The sequence below is a fragment of the Tachyglossus aculeatus genome, chromosome 9 (genome assembly GCF_015852505.1).
Source record: "Tachyglossus aculeatus isolate mTacAcu1 chromosome 9, mTacAcu1.pri, whole genome shotgun sequence".
Lineage (NCBI taxonomy): Eukaryota > Metazoa > Chordata > Mammalia > Monotremata > Tachyglossidae > Tachyglossus > Tachyglossus aculeatus.
The window spans coordinates 14,323,288-14,342,431 of NC_052074.1; the positions used below are offsets into that span (position 1 = coordinate 14,323,288).

General features: G+C 48.2%; 1 protein-coding gene across 2 annotated transcripts in view; it reads left to right on the plus strand.

Annotated features, from left to right (window-relative positions):
• The window catches only part of CHGB (chromogranin B), a 96,052-nt gene that overhangs the window by 71,012 nt on the left and 5,896 nt on the right, over positions 1-19,144 (plus strand). The window contains exons 1-2 of one of the 2 annotated variants that reach the window (XM_038750931.1): positions 6,603-6,771; positions 18,614-18,660. In XM_038750931.1, the coding sequence (XP_038606859.1) occupies positions 6,699-6,771; positions 18,614-18,660 (120 nt within the window). In that variant the 5' untranslated portion in view covers positions 6,603-6,698. Of the gene's footprint in view, positions 1-6,602; positions 6,772-18,613; positions 18,661-19,144 lie in introns of those variants that run through there. The other variant, XM_038750932.1, reaches the window with a different exon arrangement.

Sequence of the window (19,144 nt, forward strand, 5' to 3'; positions counted from 1 at the left end):
CTCACTGAACTCACCCCTCCCTGACGCCTCCGCAGCCCATTCCGGCCCTTCGGCGCTCCAGGGTCTTAGTGTCCTCTGCCACCAACCCCGTCTCAGACTCTGGGAGAGCCAGTGGAGTCAGGGTCCGTCTGCACCACTGCCCTCGGTCCCATATGAGAACTCTCGCTCTAGCAGATTTGTGCAGGTGGAAAATAACGAAGGCCTTTGGTTCTCTGCTAAGCCCTTTCATCCCCTGCTTTGTCCAGCTCTAACTTGGAAACCCGAACACGGGAAAGCCACGTTTGGCCTAGTGGGAGTCCGAAAGACCTGGGTTCTAATCCTGGCTCCGTCGCTTGTCTGCTGGGTGACCTCGGGCAAGTCGCTTCACTTCTCTGGGCCTCAGTTACCTCATCTGTAAAGTCAGGGTTAACACCGTGAGGCCCACTTGGGACGGGGACTGTGTCCAACGTGATCTGCTTGTATCTCCCCCAGTGCTTGGCACGCAGTAAGCGCTTAGCAAATACCGCTGTTATTATTATCACCTGCAGTGAAAGAACATAGAGGTGAGGAGAGGGAGAAATATTCCTGACAGCTGTATGTGTGATAATTTATTGTCTTCAAGTACCAAATCCTCCAAGTTTTAAGTGATTTCGAAAGGTTTTCTTAGAGTTTAATGAAGCTAAGATATATTTGGATATGAAAAACAGAAAGGAACTTTTCACCTCTTAAGAACAAGATACAGACACTGGATGCTTCAGAAATAATCATTTAAAAATTTTTTTAAAAAAAACTTTCCCTTCCAGAACTGTAGACTTGAGTACACTGGGGAGTTGTGAGTCGGGTTCATTATCCTTCTGAAGAATTTTGGTTTCAGTATTAAAAATCAGGTTTCTTGGATCATGCAAAGAAGCCTTTGAAGTAATCCTACTTGGCATTTCGAAAGCCTCCTTCCAGGTTTCCCCAAGAGTTCTCTGAAGAGTTATCTGGGAGGGGGTAATGAATGGAATCACTTCCATTCCCTGAGCCTGGGGGAATAGGGAAAGTGACGAGGTGACTCAACAAGGTTAAAGAATCGGTGGCCCAAGTGCTTTACAGTTAGCAGTAAGGAGTTTCTGTTTGATCCAGAGTTGGATGAGCAACCACTGGAGGTTCTCGAGGAGTGGGGAGACATGGACTGAACGTTTCTGTAGAAAAATGGTGTGGGCAACAGTGTGAAGTGTGGACTGGAGAGGGGAGAGACAGGAGGCAGGGAGGTCAGCAAGGAGGCTAATACAGTAATTAAGGCAGGATAGGATAAACGTTGGATTTAACGTGGTAGCAGTTTGGATGGAGAGGAGAGGGTGGATTTTAGTGATGTTGTGAAGCACTCAGTCCCCTGGACCCCTCCTACCTTACCTCTCTGCTTTCCTTCTAGAACCTGCCACTTGTCAGCTGTGTGACTTTGGGCAAGTCACTTAACTTCTCTGTGCCTCAGTTACCTCATCTGGAAAATGGGGATTAAGACTGTGAGCCCCACGTGGGACACCCTGATCACCTTGTAACCTCTCCAGTGCTTAGAACAGTGCTTTGCACATAGTAAGCGCTTAATAAATGCCATTATTATTATTATAACCCAGCTTGCACATTTCGCTCCTCTAATATCAACCTACTCACTATATGTCCATCTCATCTATCTTGCCGTCGACCTCTTGGCCACGTCCCGCCTCTATCCTGGAATGCCCTCCCTCTTCATGGGCTACAGACAATTAATCTCCCCACCTTCAAAGCCTTATTAAAGGCACATCTCCTCCAAGAAGCCTTCCCTGACCTCACCTTCATTTCCTCTTCTCCTCCTCTTTTCTGTGTCACCCTTGCACTTGGATTTGCTTGCTTTATTCACCTCTCCCCCAGCCCCACAGCACATGCAAATATATATCTCTCTATATATATATATCCATACATTATTTATATTAATGTCTGTCTCCCCCTGTAGATTGAAAGCTCAGTATGGGCAGAGAATGTGTCTACCAACTGCATAATATTGTACTTTCCCAAGTGCTGTACACCGTTAGCGCTCACCTTCATCTCCTCTTCTCCTCCTCCTTTCTGTGTCACCCTTGCACTTGGATTTGCTCCCTTTATTCACCTCTCGCCCAGCCCCACAGCACATGCATATATATATATATATATATCTCCATACTTAATTTATATTAATGTCTATCTCCCCCTCTAGATTGTAAGCTCAGTATGGGCTGAGAACGTGCCTACCAACTCTATAATATTGTACTTTCCCAAGTGCCATACACAGTAAAGTCTCAATAAATATGATTGATTTTAATCCCCACTCTGCCACTTGTCTGCTGTGTGACCTTGGGCAAGTCACTTAACTTCTCTGTACTTCAGTTACCTCATCTGCAAAATTTGGATTGTCTATAAGTCCCATGTGGGACATGGACTATGTCCAGCCTGATTATCGTGTATCTATCCCAGCACACAGTAGCATCTGGTACATAGTAAGCGTTTAAAAGATATCATTTAAAAAAGAGAATAGAATCCATAGATGTTTCTTGGTTTGATCCTCCCTCCCTCATCCTACGTGGCTGCTGGTTGTGATAGTCAGTGGTGTTGTCTAGAGTCTTGGGAACGTACGGCATCAGGGATCGGTATTCCATCCCTCCCTATTATCCTTCTTCTGTCCCCTCCCCTTCTCCGTGCTCTTTTAATAATAATTACAATATTTGTTAAGCGCCTACCATGTGCCAGGCACCGTACTAAGCGCTGGGGTGGATGCATGCAAATCCGGTCGGACGCAGTCCCTGTCCCACAGGGGCTTGCAGGCTTAATCCCCGTTTTTCAGATGAGGAAACTGAGGCACAGAGAAGTTAAGTGACTTGGCCAGGCCTCACAGCCGACAGATGGCGGAACCAGGATTAGAACCCATGACCTTCTGACTCCCGGGCCCAGTCTCTATCTACTAGGCCATGCTGGTCCTCACTCTGTTCCTTTAGGGCCGAGTCCACCCGACCCATTCAGTGACACCCGAAGTAGCCCCCCAACTCTGCCTCCGCTTCTGGAGATGGGAGCAGAGATTGAACTTTGGCCATAGAGGCCGCAGGAAAGAGGTGAGATTAAGTGCTTAGTACAGGGCTCTGCACACAGTAAGCGCTCAATAAATACGATTGATGATGATTATGCAGTAACTGGAGCAGCATTGTCAGAGGAGAGGCAGACATTTTGGTTTACAATGAGCCGTGAATTTTGACGTCAGCATTTGTCAGGGGCAAATACGGTCTTCTCTCGGTTCTCTGCAGGGGATTTTAGATCAGGGGGAAAAAAAAGGGAGCGAGAAGGGTGTTGCTGCTTAAATCCAGGATCTCTACCGTTGGGTATTCTCCTTCCTGTTTGTTTGTTTTTGTGGGAATCTCCCAGAAGCATCTCTCCTCTAAGGACAACTAGAGCGAGCCATTTCTCAGCAACTCCCGGTGCCAGTGGGATGGAAGAGAATCACTGAGCTGTGAGAAACCGAGACCTTCAATCGCCTGGGAGGTCGTGTTGAGGCAGCGTGGAAAAGAGGCATTCACCGGCAGGAGAAAAGATGATTGAAAGCCTCATCTGGACCCCCGTGGCTCTTAAAAAGTAGCTGGGGATCTATGATGAGCATTTCTATCACAGAGGGATCATTTCACAGAAACCACAAATCCGGGCCAAAGGAGAGTCCATTTAAAAGGGAGTCCAACAATGGCTGCTTCACAGTAGGAGGACCGTTGAATGGACCAGCTTCCTCATGAACTATATTAAGTTGGCTTACGTAGCTGTGGCCTGCTGGACTCACTCTGACCCTCTCCCTTTCTAAGGGGGCCTAGCCACATCCAAATGCTAAAGCTCCCTTTTAGTGTTCTTTATATACTTTGTCACCTTCCTCGACGGGGACACGAAAGCAGAGCGAAAAACCGAAACCTAAACCCGGCTCGTCATCAGCCGGTTGACTCCGATTCTGGAATTTACCTGATCTGGGCAGAGCCCAATTTCCTGAATGTCCTAGTTCCTATTTACTTGGAGAAGTGACCCAGCAAGGAGTGACCCATGTAGGAAATGATGTCGGAATATCCCCGGGGCAGCGGTCGGGGTAGGGGGGCAGGGGCGGCTCTCCTGCCTCCGAACCCTCTGATAAAGCGGTACAGATAGCCTAGCCCTCAGGCCTGTATGGAGGGAAGCGTATGTCCGCTGTGGTCCAGAGGAATCCTTCCACTCTCACCCTTGGAAGCCCCTCAGCCAGTACCTTCCTTGCAGGTTTTCCTCTGTCTGTGAAAAATCAAACCCCCAGATCCGCCGCAGCAGTGGGATTCCCCCTCTAGACTGCGAGCTCGTTGTGAGCAGGGAACGGGTCTGCTGTTCTAACGTCCTCCCCGCAAGCGCTTACTACGGTCCTCTGCACACAGTAAGCTCTCGACAAATCAATCAATCGTATTTATTGAGCGCTTACTGTGTGCAGATAAATGCGAAGGAATGAATGAAAGAATTCCCCCCATCTTCCAAACGGGGTCGGTCCTGCGGGGCTTGACCCCAGTGCCCGGCCAGCCGCTGTCCTTGGCGATACCAGCAATGGGACTAAAGTGGCAAATGTTCAGTGGCGGCCTTCCTCGTCCCTGTGGAATTCCCTCTTTTCTGCTTCATGGGGTAGGCAGGCTGATAGAGAGCTCAGCTAGAAACATGAGCTGGCAAAGTAACCCAGCTCAGTGAAAAACACACACTCTCTCCCCCCCCCCCCCCTGCCTCCCAGTGCACTGGCATCCTTATGCCCTTCCAGCACCCATCCCCGTATCCCCCAAATCGTCAGCCGCGTGACCTTGGGCAACTCACTTAACTTCTCCGGGCCTCAGTTACCTCATTTGGAAAATGGGGACTGAGACTGGGAGCTCCACGTGGGACCGGGACCGTGACCAACCCGATTTGATTGTATCCACCCGAGCGCTTAATACGGTGCCTGAAACATATTATTATTAATAATAATAGTAACAGTGTTTGTTAAGCGCTTACTACGTTGTAACAGTGCTTGGCACACAGTAAGCGCTTAACAAATACCATTATTATTACTGTTCTAAGCGCTGGGGCAGCTAGAAGGAGGCCTTCCCAGACTGAGCCCCCTCCTTCCTCTCCGCCTCCTCCCCCTTCCCACCCCCCCGCCTTACCTCCTTCCCCTCCCCACAGCACCTGTATATATGCTTGTACGGATTTATTACTCTATTTTATTTGTACATATTTATTCTATTTATTTTATTTTGTTAATATGTTTTGTTTCGTTGTCTGTCTCCCCCTTCTAGACTGTGAGCCCACGGTTGGGTAGGGACCGTGTCTCTAGGTTGCCAACTTTGGACTTCCCAAGCGCTTAGTCCAGTGCTCTGCACACAGTAAGTGCTCAGTAAATATGATTGAATGAATCAGGTTGTCACATGTGGGGCTCCCGGCCTTCCTCCCCACTTTCCAGAGGAGGTCACTGAGGCCCGGGGTCACCCGGCTGATGAGGGGCGGAGGCGGGATTCGAACCCACGTCCTGGGACTCTGAAGCCCGGGGCCGAGTGGGCAGTGCCCCCTGGGCCTCCCGGGCTCTGAGGTGGGCCCAGAGGGGGCTGGTCTGTGGATGGATAGAGGGATGAAGGGTCATTCATTCATTCGTTCATTCATTTTCAATCGTATTTATTGAGCACTTACTGTGTGCAGAGCACTGGACTAAGCCGCTTCTCTGCCAGGTGACCTTGGGCAAGCCACCTCACTTCTGTGGGCAGACTGTGGGCCTGCTGTTGGGTAGGGACCATCTATGTATGTTGCCAACTTGCACTTCCCAAGCGCTTAGCACAGTGCTCCGCACACAGGAAGTGCTCGATACCTGTGTGTCTTGGGGCAAGTCGCTTCGCTTCTCTGGGCGTCAGTTCCCTCATCTGTAAAATGGGGATGAAGACAGTGAGCTGCTCCCCGTGGGACAACCTGATCACCTTGTCACCTCCGCAGCGCCTAGAACAGTGCTTTGCACATAGTGAGCGGCCCACGTCCTCCCCCTGGCCCGGAATGCCCTCCCTCCGCACGTCTTCCTCCCTTCAAAGCCCTCCTGAGAGCTCACCTCCTCCAGGAGGCCTTCCCAGGCTGAGCCCCCTCCTTCCTCTCCCCCTCCTCGCCCTCCCCATCCCCCCCCCGCATCTTACCTCCTTCCCCTCCCCACATCACCCGTATGTCTGCATATATATGTCTGTACGGATTTATCGCTCTATTTTACTTGCTCGTATTTATTGTATTGTGTGAGTATGTTTGGTTTTGTCGGCTGTCTCCCCCTTCTAGGCCGCGAGCCCGCCGTTGGGTAGGGCCCGCCTCTCGATGTCGCCGACTTGTCCTTCCCAAGCGCTTAGTCCAGTGCCCCGCACACAGTAAGCGCTCAATCAATACGGTTGATGGATGGATGGAGAAGCCTTGAGGGCGGGGGGGGGGGGGGGGACCCCGTGGGCCCGTGTGCCCGTGTGCCCGCCTCCCGGCTGCCGCATCATCCCGGCCCCGCCCGCCCGCCCTTCCCTTTAAATCCCGCGGGCGCCGCACCCTGCGCTCCGCACCCCGGCACCCCTGCACACCGACCGACGGCCGGCTGCGGGCCCGGCGGGCGGGCGGGCAGGAGGCGCCCCCGACGGCTCGGGCGGCGGTGGCAGCCTCTCCTCTCCCCCGCCCCGGCCCCCCGGTGCCCGCGGGAGCCCCGCACCATGCCCCCGCTGCCCCCGCTGCCCCCGCTGCTGCTGCTGCTGCTCGGACTCCTGGGCGCCTCGGCGCCGGCCGGTGAGCGGGGGGCGCGGGGGGCCGGGGTCGGTCGGTCCAGCAGGTCGGTGGTGGCTGCCCCCTCCTCCTCCTCGATCTCCTCCTCTTCTCCCTCGTCCTCCTCCTCCTCCTCCTCCTCCTCTTCATCCTTCCCTCCTCCTCCCCCTCCTCAATCAATCAATCAATCGATCGATCGGGTTTATTGAGCGCTTACCGGGTGCAGAGCACTGGACTAAGCGCTTGGGAAGTACAAGTTGGCAACATATGGAGACGGTCCCTACCCAACAGTGGGCTCCCTCGTCCTCCTTTTCTCCCTCCTCCTCCTCTTTTTCCTCCTCCTCCTCCTCCTCCTCTTCTTCCCCCTCCTCATCCTCTTCTTCCCCCTCCTCCTGCTCTTCCCCTTCCTCCTCATCCTCCTCATCATCCCCCTCTTCCTTCTCCTCCTCCTCCTGCTCTTCCCCCCCTCCCCCTCATCCCCCTCTTCCTTCTCCTCCTGCTCTTCCCCTCCTCCTCATCCCCCTCTTCCTTCTCCTCTTCCTTCTCCTCCTCATCTTCTTCCTCCTCCTACTCTTCCCCCTTCTCCTCTTCCTCCTCCTCCTCCTGCTCTTCCTCCTCCTCCTGCTCTTCCTCCTCTTCTCTCTCCTCCTCTTCCTCCTGCTCTTCCCCCTCCTCTTTTTCCCCCTCCTCCTCTTTTTCCCCCTCCTCCTCTTTTTCCCCCTCCTCCTCTTTTTCCCCCTCCTCCTCTTTTTCCCCCTCCTCCTCTTTTTCCCCCTCCTCCTCTTTTTCCCCCTCCTCCTCTTTTTCCCCCTCCTCCTCTTTTTCCCCCCTCCTCCTCTTTTTCCCCCTCCTCCTCTTTTTCCCCCTCCTCCTCTTTTTCCCCCTCCTCCTCTTTTTCCCCCTCCTCCTCTTTTTCCCCCTCCTCCTCTTTCCCCCCTCCTCCTCCTCTTTTTCCCCCTCCTCCTCCACTTTTTCCCCCTCCTCCTCCTCTTCTTCCCCCTCCTCCTCCTCTTCCTTCTCCTCCTCCTCCTCCTCTTTTCCCCCCTTCTCCTCCTCATCTTCCTGGATGAGCTGGAGACCTGAGACATTTGGGGAGGGGCGTCACGGTCTTCGGAAGACGGAAGCGCATTTGGGGACCACTCCCCCTTTTAGACTCCCCCTTTTAGACTGTGAGCCCACTGTTGGGTAGGGACTGTCTCTATGTGTTGCCAATTTGTACTTCCTAAGCGCTTAGTACAGTGCTCTGCACATAGTAAGCTCTCAATAAATACGATTGATTGATTGATTGATTGATTGATCTTCCTCCTCCTCTTTTTCCCCCTTCTTCTCCTCATCTTTCTCCTCCTCTTCACCTTCCTCCTGCTTTTCCTCCTCCTCATCTTCCTCCTGCTGTTCCCCCTCCTCCTCTTTTTCCCCCTCCTGCTCCTCCTCATCTTCCTCCTGCTCTTCCCCCTCCTCCTCCTGCCCTTCCTCCTGCTCTTCCCCCCTCCTCCTGCTCTTCCTCCTCCTGCCCTTCCTCCTGCTCTTCCCCCTCCTCCTCCTCCTCATCTTCCTCCTGCTGTTCCCCCCTCCTCTTTTTCCCCCTCCTGCTCCTCCTCATCTTCCTCCTGCTCTTCCCCCTCCTCCTCCTGCTCTTCCTCCTGCTCTTCCCCCCCTCTCCTGCTCTTCCTCCTCCTGCTCTTCCCCCTCCTCCTCCTGCTCTTCCTCCTCCTCCTCCTGCTCTTCCTCCTCCTGCTCTTCCTCCTCCTGCTCTTCCTCCTGCTCTTCCCCCCTCCTGCTCTTCCTCCTCCTACTCTTCCTCCTGCTCTTCCCCTTCCTCCTCCTGCTCTTCCTCCTGCTCTTCCTCCTCTTTTTCCCTTCTCCTCCTCCTCCTCATCTTCCTCCTGCTCTTTCCCCTCCTCCTGCTCCCCCTTCTCCTCCTGCTCTTCCCCCCTCCTCCTTTTCCCCCTCCTCCTCCTTTTCCCCCCTCCTCCTCCTTTTCCCCCCCTCCTCCTCCTTTTCCCCCCCTCCTCCTCCTTTTCCCCCTCCTCCTCCTTTCCCCCTCCTCCTCCTCTTCCTTTTCCTCCTCCTTTTCCCCCTCCTTCTCCTGTTCCTTCTCCTCCTCCTCTTTCTTCTCCTTCTCCTCCTCCTCTTCCTTCTCCTCCTCCTCCTCTTCCTTCTCCTCCTCTTCTTCCTTCCCCTCCTCCTCCTCGTCTTATTCCTTCTCCTCCTCCTCCTCATCTTCTTCCTCCTCGTCTTCTTCCTCCTCTTCCTCATCTTCTTTCTCCTCTTCTTCCTCCTCCTCATCTTCCTCTTCCTCCTCCTCATCTTCCTCTTCCTCCTCCTCATCTTCCTCCTCCTCCTCCTCATCTTCCTCCTCCTCCTCATCTTCCTTCTCCTCCTCCTCCTCGTCTTCCTCTTCCTCCTGCTCTTCCTCCTCGTCTTCCTCTTCCTCCTGCTCTTCCTCCTCCTCTTCTTCTTCCTCCTCCTCCACCTCCTCCTCCTCCTGAACCCAGGGGACCGAGGGACAGACAGAGGGACAGTCAGGCAGTCAATTAGTCAGTGGACCTGCCTCGGTGTTGCTCATTTCATCTTGGCACAGCAATGAAGACAAAATATCCAAGGATGTATATATTAGTATACTGAATGCACCACTTCCTATCTACTAGGCATTCCCCAACATAGATGTGAACAAGCTTACGTTTCGTTTTGATTCATAATTACAGTATTTGTGAAGCGCTTACTATGTGCCGAGCACTGTTCTGAGTGAAGTCTCAGTCCCCATTTTACAGATGAGAGAACTGAGGTACAGAGAAGTGAAGTGGCAGAAGTGAAGTGAGTGGCAGAGTCGCGATTAGAACCCCAAACCAGGGCTATTTCCACTGAGCCACGCTGCTTACTAAATTAGCTGTGTAATTAGGGTATTTGTTAATGACGGTATCTGTTAAGCGCCTCCTTTGTACCCGACACTCTGCTAAGCACTAGGCCGGACACAAGCAGATCAGGTTGGATACAGCCCCTGTCCCACCTGCGGCTCACAGTCTCAATCCTCATTTTCCAAATGAGGTAACTGAGGCAGGGAGAAGTGAAGCGACTTGCCCATGCTCTATTGAATATCCCTCACGTCTATAAATATCTATAATCCATTTCTGGAATGATCTAGGTCTAACCTCGTTTCAATAACGGAAGAAACAACAGTGTATATTTCACCTTTTATACAGTACCCTGAAAAGCAACGCAAATCAGACAGTGGACCCAGTTTGGGAACAAAACCTAAGACCAGCTGACTTCCGATTTGAAAATGAGGTCTCACATGATCATTTCATTTACGCGTGTGAGTGCGTGTAGGTGTGCTTTGCCGACTGAGTTGATTCTTTTTTTTTTAATATTTTCAGTCTCTTTTTGGAGTCTCTAAAAACGTCATGTGAATCTAAAACAGCAAGATCTGTTTAGGCTCTTAATCGGCGCGTGCATGTGTGGGTGAAAGGGAGGGTATTTATATGAGATAATACCGGTCCAACCAAATATATTTTCTTTTTTCTGATGCTGAAAGGCCACTCCCTATACTAAGACTGGAAATGTTTCCTCCTGGAGGTGTATTCCACCTGTCGAGGGCTTTGGCGGGGAGGGGGGAGGATTTTTTTGTTTCTTTTTGTGAGTCTTTTACACATCTTATCGCCGGTGGCGGCAATGAACTATTTTCTAACTAGGACGGACCGATTGATACCTGGTGGATGAACAGTTTTGCGGGCGGGGAGAAGAGAACTATTAAGTTTAGACTTGGAGGGAGTGCTTGCAAAGTACACATCATTTCATGTATGTGGTCCTTGTGAAGTATCCTGAAAACAGCGTGAAGGGGCACGCTTAGTGGATAGAGCACGGACTTCTCTGGGCCTCAGTTACCTCTTCTGTAAAATGGGGTTAAGAGTGTGAGCCTCATGTGGGGCAGGGACTGTATCCAACCTGATTAGCCTATATCTACCCCCTTGCTTAGAACAGGGCTTGGCACTTAGTAAGTGCTTAACAAGTAGCATAATTATTATTATCATTGAACAGGTATGCTAGGTACTTGATTAGATAAATGCGTCTTTAAAAATGGGTGCTAGTTAAGTAGTTGGAATCCTGCTACAATCCTGCTATAAACCACAGCAACAAATTGAATCCCTAATCTCAGGTTAAAATGTGATTTTAGAGTAATAATAATAATGGCATTTGTTAAGCGCTTTCTATGTGCCGAGCACCGTTCTAAGTAGGTAGTTGGGTTGTCCCTCGTGGGGTCACAGTCTTAATCCCCATTTTACAGATGAGATAACCGAGGCACAGAGAAGTCAAGCGACTTGCCCAAAGTCACACAGCTGATCAGGGGCGGAGCCGGGATTAGAACCCCATAACCTCTGACATCCCAAGCCCGGGCTCCTTCCACTAAGCCATGCTGCTTCTGTGCTTTTCCTCCAAGAAACTTGAGCAGTGGGTGAGATGGTAATGGAAACTGATGGAAGAGAATTGAAGAAGTTATTGGGTTCAGCCTACCTGCCTTCAGTCAGTGTTACACGTAAACCTCGAAGAGAGATAGGTTTTTCTCACAATCTTTCTTCAAAATCTCCAATCTTCGCAGACTTCCGTGCTGAGTTCCATTATCTCCTCCACCATTACTTCACTGAGTATCCAGTCTCTGCTAGGGACTGTCTAGAACAGATGAAAGGCGCAGAGATTGTTTTCCAAAAGCACACATTATCTTCTCGGGAAATTTCATCATTTCTTTGATGATCTTCCCACACAAAAGCTGTTGACAATTATGAATACTAAGGTCAAAATCAGAAAACATCTCTTTCCTACAGTTCTCAAAAACGTTGAGTCCACCATCTGTTTGCTTCCTCTACGGTACAATTGTTTTTCTTTCCCTAGAAGTTTCCTTAGTCTAGCTTTATGTAAGATTATGAAAATGCATGGGCTAAACATGAAAGAGGTATCTTGGGGAATGAATCTTTCATAAATCGCTTTGATTTATTTATTACCTGACCCTGGTTGTAGATAAAACTCAACGGAAATTTGCATGTCATTTGGAAATCAAAGAATATCGAATGTGTGTTTCCCCGGATGGCATTGAATTTCCTTCCTGACGAATAACAAAGACCTTCAGCCCTGTTTAGGGAGTAGCACCCAAAGGAAGGGTGGGAGGCCTGTATCCCAGAGAAATGAAGTGATGCTGCATAAATTAACATTTTGGATGAGTTTGTTGCTACAAGAAATACAACATTAACGTAGACCTGGTTAGGCAGGATAGTATTATTCTGGCATCTATCATAATTAACTAGAGTTTTTAAATTGTGCTAAGAATCTACCTCCGTGATTAAATGTAAAAGTGGGATAACAAAATCCATTACAAAATAACTTAAGAAGGTTGGCTGAAGCTGATTATCATGGGCCGTTTTAATTTTAATGATGAATAATTACTTGGGCCTTCCAACCGGATAAGAGAAACCAACTGCCCGGCAGTGTGGCCTAAGTCAGAGGACCTGGGTTCTAACCCTGTTTCTGCCACTTGGCTGATGTGTGATCTTGGGCAAGTCACTTCACTTCTCTGGGCCTCGGTTACCTCATCTGTAATATGAGGATTCATTTAAACTGTGAGCCCGATGTGGGACAGGGACTGTGTCCAACCTGATTATCTTGTTTCTATCCCAGCACTTAGTATGGTGCCTGGCACGTACTAAGTGTTTAGCAAATACCATTTTTGGGGGGGGGTGGGGGTGGAGAGTGTTTCTAAATTCCAGTCATCCCTGGGATCAAATGGAGCAAATTGGGAATCATCCCTCTAGACTGTAAGCTCCTTGTGGGCAGGAAACATGTCTACCAAATCTGTAATATTGTACTCTCCCAAGCGCTTCGAACAAATTTCTGCCGCACAGTAAGTACTCAATAAATACTACTGATCGACTGATCTTCGGGATATCCCCCAGTAGCGTGAGCCCAGCAAACTGGAACCCTAAAACCAGGTTAGAGATATGATACTTTACTTCCCGAAACTGGAATGGGGCCAGTCCTCCCATGTCAAGTGGCACCTTCCCTAGGGTTTTCAGCGGCTCGGTTGATGTATAATTGCTGATAATGATCTGAATTCAGGCATTGCGAGATAGCGGATCCAACATCTCAGTACCGGTGCCTTAGTTAGTTGCAGCCTTGCAAATAAGGCACTTGCCCTTGGGTAAGTATCAATTTGTTGGACTAGTCAGTGAAATTAGGCAAATGATGGGTGGGTGAATTGGTTTGATTTATTGGTGCCCTGGTTTCAGGGGTGAGAACCCCGGGGATTGTGCCTTTCTATTCTCGGGCCTCCCAGTCTCCCTTCAAAATCTTAAACAAATCACTCACCCCTCCATGCCTCAATCTCTCCAACCTTTCAGGGTGTATTTTATGACCGTACTGTGCCTGTGAAGTGATTAATAGCCTGTTAAGGTGACTGTGAGCCCGTTGTTGGGTAGGGACTGTGTCAGTTGCCAAATTGTACTTTCCAAGTGCTTAGTACAGTGCTCTGCACACAGTAAGTGCTCAATAAATACGATTGAGTGAAAAAATGAATCCAAAAGGTGGCTCAACAAGTACTCAAGAATTAGACACATACACACAAAATATGCAGATATGCAAAGCAAATCAAAATTGGTCCAGAAGCAGCTCTACCAAAGTCACAAAAATGAAAGCTTTAGAATTTTTTCATTGTGGGCAGGGAATGTGTCAGTTATACTGTTGTTTTGTACTCTCCCAAGCGCTTAGTACAGTGCTCTGCACACAGTACGTGCTCAATAAATACAATTGATTGGCAAGGAGATTTCAGTCCGGGCCTCAAATCAGGCCGCATCTCATGGACTGTCAAGTCCATGACCTTATTTCAGCAGTGGTAACCACATCCTCTCGGTACAGTGCACTGAACTGAGCCCATCAGATAAAGAAGGGGCACATTTGTAAAGTAGGGACACATTTGCCGCTCACCAGGAACTTTCTAATGGGAGAGACAAACGTAAAGCTCTAAAATCTTTAGCTTTCTCATTAGGCAGAGAGGAGGAACTGGGAACAACCCCCCCTCCTCCCCTTGTGTGGCTTCCTTTTCTAAGGTCAGAGAATCCCTAGTTCAAGCTGGTCTTCATTTGAATCAGTTGGACGGTGAATGCCTGGGAAGGGAACTGCAAAAGCTCCGTGGGAAAAACTGCATGAGATAATTGATGGGGAAGGAAAGGGGCTCCTTCAATCAATCAGTGGTATTTATTGAGCACTTACTGTGCGGAGCACTGTGCTAAGCTCATGGGCGAGTACTAGATAACAGAGTTGGTAGGCACGTTCCCCTCACAGTCTAGAGGAGGAGCTTACAGAGGGGAGGACTACAGGATTATTCTAGGAGAAGGAAAGGGGCTTCTTCTGGCATGACATTATTCTGGGCTAGCATCCCAGTGCTTAGAAAATTCTAGTTGGAACAAAGAGATGAACAATTTATTCCTCCAAAGGTTCCCCTCTCCTCCCCAAGTCATAGATTCCCTAGTTTGGAAGACTTCCAAGCCATAGATGTCCTAGTATGGAAACACTTTATGGTATTTATACCATATGGTATGGTAAGCGCTTAGTACAGTGCTCTGCACACAGTAAGCACTCAATAAATACGATTGATTGATTATTTCCGTAAAGTAGAGGAGAGAAGGGCATCCAGAAGAGTTGAAGAGGTTATGCTGTTTCTGTTCTATCAGTGGTGATGATGATAACAATCTCACGCTTGGTGATAACTTAGAATGGTGTAGTTTATCTGGATGAATGTGGTTCAGATATAATTGATGTACAAAGCAGTTTATACTCAGTCCGCAATTCATATAGGTATGTATCTATGCCATTCCAGCAGATATGAGACTATTTTATAATCCTCTAGACTGTAAGCTCATTGTGGGCAGGGAATGTGTCTGTTGTATTGTACGTTTTTTTAAAATGGTACTTGTTAGGCATTATCAAAGCGGACACAGTCCCCATCCCACATGGGACTCACAGTCTAATTGGAACATGTGTTCTAATCCTGCCTCTGCCACTTATTTGCTCTGTGACCTTGAGCAAGTCACTTAACTTCTCTGTGCCTCAGTTTCCTCAACTGTAAAATGGGGACTCAATACCTGTTCTACCTCCTACTTAGACTGTGAGCCCCATGTGGGACACGGACATGGACATGATTTGTATTGTGTCTACCTCAATGCTTGGAACAGTGCTTAACAAATACTTTTAAAATACCCTTCTGCCCCCATTAACCATCAGGGCAGGTGTTTATAGAGGGAATGACTCATTCAATCAGTAGTATTTATTGAGCATTTACTTTGTGCTAAGCCCTTGGAAGAGTACAATAGAGTAGTTAGACACAATTCTTTCCCTCGAGAAGTTTATAGTGGCAAATACTTTTAAAATACCGCCCCGCCCACCCCCCCATTAACCATCAGGGCAGGTATTTATAGAGTGAATGACTCATTCAATCAGTGGTATTTATTGAGCATTTACTTTGTGCTAAGCCCTTGGAAGAGTACAATAGAGTAGTTAGACACCACTCTTTCCCTCGAGAAGTTTATAATGGGCGGGCGTGGGGTGGGGGAGAGGACCCACATAGAAACAGAGAATCAAAAGAAAACTCTGTGTGCCATTAGCCTGATTCCCATCGGAGAATCAACGTGTGGAAAGCAAGGTAACAAAGGCCGAAAACTTCCTGAATCATAGTAAATTAGGTTACCACTTATACTGTCCGTGGTTTAGTGGAAAGAGCACGGGCTTGGGAGTCAGAGGAGGTAAATTCTAATCCCGGCTCCACCACTTGTCCGCTGTGTGGCCTTGGGCAAGGCACTTAACTTCTCTGGGCCTCAGTTACCTCATCTGTAAAACGGGGATTAAGACTGTGAGCCCCACGTGGGACAACCAGTTTGCCTTGTATCTACCCCAGCGCTTAGAACAGTGCTTGGCACATTTGTTTGGTTTAACAAATACCGTAATAATAATAATAATTGAGAATTAAGAATGTGTGTTAACAGCTTCCATTATGGACAGATCAGCTATATTCTGTTTGAAAGATCTTGAATGAAAAGATCTGTAGGAAAATGAGATCATCTAACTGAAAGCTTTCTGAGCTCTTTAATTAGAAAGGGGCTGTGGGTACCAAACCAATTATTTTACTCGCATCTCCTCAAACTCAGTCAATCATTCAGTAAATTAATGGTATTCATCAAGTGCTTACTGTGTGCAGAGCACTGTACTAAGTGCTTAGGAAAGTACAATGCCCCAGAGTTGATGGACACTTTCTTGCCACAAGAAGCTTACGGTCTACAGGGAGAGACGGACATTAAAATAGGTAACAGATAGGGGAAATGGGAGAGAATGAAAATATTTATGTAAATACTGTAACTCTACTCAGATTGATTAAAAAAAAAGATGGTTAAACTAGTTATTGAGCTTGAAACTGCTCTAAGGATGGGGGCAAGGGAGAGAGAAAGAGGGAGGTATTTTTATTTACCTCCTCTGCTATCCCCAGGAAAATCTCCTTGCCTTGCCTCATGTTCAGTCTTCCTTCTGGCTCCAAGCTATCTCCTTCCAGTCTTTCTAACCCACCTCCTCCAGGAAGCCCATCGGGACTAAGCAAGTTCCACCTTTATGTGTGTCTTTGTTATTTATGCGTTCTCTGAAAGTCCCTGTGAGTGCTCTTCTCAATCTACACCCGGCTCTCCTAAAACAAGTTGATTATGGGAATTGCATTTTTGTCAAACTCCACATTAAGGACAATTCAAGCTGTGCTACTCATCTGTTTTCCCACCACATGCATACACCCAAGCCATATCTTTCAATGCCATGTCAGTCAGTATGAACATAAGCTTGCATTGTTAAACATTCCCTATTTTCCCAACAACATTCTAGGTAAAAAGATTCGTGAAAACGTGCGTTATTGCACAAGTGAGTGTATTTCCTTATTTTATCTCCCCAGCAGGCTGAAAGAGCCTTGAGCCCGAAATTAATGGATTACCAAAACTCTGAAACCCATAGAATCTGGGGCAGCATTAGGCAACACAGAAGTATTTGAGGTTTGTCTGACGAGGGGATGGTTCAACTTTAAGCTTCTATAGCGATCTTTCTCTGAGCCAAAAAACTGTTCCCTTTAACAGCGTTTACATGTTTTGTTCATGAAAACGGCAGAAAGAGTGTTTTTCCTCGACGCTAGAGAGTCATAATAAAGTCTCAATTTAAGAAATGAGATTCTCTAACTGCAGGCAAAATGTTTTCTTTCCCAGCCAGGAACTGGCTCTTTTACAAGAGGTAGTCTAAACCCCAGTCACTAACTGACAAACCATAAGAGGAGTTGTCCTCAGTGACAAACTATCATACGTATTTGCATAATTACCCCCCTTCTTTGTATATTTTTTACAACATGAAAACAGAAATGAGGCTATTATGCAGGTCATTGTGAGAATGAAGTCTAGCAATAGGCAGAGGAGGAGAAAAAAGGGAGGAGGAGGAAAGGCAGAGAGAAGGAAGAGGAGGAGAAGCAGCATGGTCTTCTGTGGGAGTCAGAAGACCCTAGTTCTTCTAATCCCAACTCTGCCAATTGCTTGCTGTATGACCTTGGGCAAGCTAGTTAACTGCTCTGTGCCTCAGTTTCCTCAACTGTAAAATGGGGATTAAATACCCGTTCCCCTTCCTACTTAATAATAATAATAATAATGTTGGTATCTGTTAAGTGCTTACTATGTGCAAAGCACCGTTCTAAGCGCTGGGGTAGATACAAGGTAATCAGGTTGTCCCACGAGAGGCTCACAGTCTTCATCCCCATTTTACAGATGAGGGAACTGAGGCCCAGAGAAGTGACTTGCCCAAAGTCACACAGCTGACGTGGCGGAGCCGGGATTTGAACCCACAGCCTCTGACTCCAAAGCCTGTGCTCTTTCCAGTGAGCCACGTGAGCCACGTGTGGGACAGGGACTGTGTCCAACCTGATTAACTTGTATCTATCCCAGTGTTTTGAACAGTGCTTTTCTCATAGTAAGAGCTTAACAGAAGTAATGATAGTAATAGTAAGGGGGCACTTGAGACTCCCCTTCTTCTTCTAATAATAATAATAATAGCATTTATTAAGCGCTTACTATGTGCAAAGCACTGTTCTAAGCGCTGGGGAGGTTACAGGGTGATCAGGTTGTCCCACAGGAGGCTCACAGTCGATCCCCATTTTACAGATGAGGTAACTGAGGCGCAGAAAAGTTAAGTAACTTGCCCAAAGTCGAAGTCTGTTGTACTCTGCGAGTGCTGCGTACAAAAGGAACTGGATGAATTTGCTCCGCTGCCATCCTCACCCTTCTGCTCTTCCTCCTCCTCCTCCCAAGGCCAGCTGTCACTGCTAATGATGAACCAGTAGTACAAAAAAGAGAATTTTGTATTTCTGCCTCAAAAATTGGGTTAGGGCAATTATGCGGTCGAGGCAATTATACAAGTAAAAATGGTATTTTTTTTTTTAAGTTTTTGTGGGTTGACCATACAGTGTCAACGATCTTCTTGTTCTTCCACCCCCAAGTTTAGTTCCCATACGGTACTTGTTACTTACTGAACTCTTTGCTGCTGCTGCTGCTACATCATACTCTCCAAAATGCGTAGTACAGTGCTCTGCACACACTAGATGCTCAATAAATGCGATGGATTGATGGATTCGATGACCTCAAATGTGGAGACCTCAGGATCCACTACATCCAAGTGCTTAGTACAGTGCTCTGCACACAGTAAGCGCCCAATAAATATGACAATGAATGAATTCATTTTAGTTTGCGAGGCTTCGGACCGCCTCCGTTTGTGAAATCAACTCACCACGTTCTCAACTTTTTTTCTCCACCCACCTCAAAAGCTGCCAGTGCTGAACCGGTGGACGGAGGAGACCATGCAGAAGAAATGGTGAGTTGCAATCTCTACTAAGCCCCGCTTTTGGTTTTCTCGCCTCGCAGCCTAAACCTGTTTGGTATCTGAATAATAACCAAGGGTTTCATTCTGAACAGCCCTGTACTGGACACTTTCCATTAACCAGCATTAACGTTAACCAGTCCACATGTGCTTAGTGCAGTGTGGACACCACCGCTAGCTCCAGGATGTCCTCTTGTGGAATCCCGCTAGCGTCTTATGGAGAGGAATCTCATGTTGATTCCATTTATGAATCCCATGGTGATTCCAAAAGGGCATCACAACAAACCATTATCTGGTAGCAGCACAGAGTCCTGCTTTGTTTCCAGGAGTGGTGAACTAAGGAAGGGAGGGAGAGAAGAGCCATCACTGTGGCTTCATGCAGCTTTTTGGTTAACTCAAAGCTGCCTTGGGAGATTTCTCAGTGGTGATGAAGTCATGGGAAAATCCCCATGAAGCATTTTAGTTTTTCAAAAATACC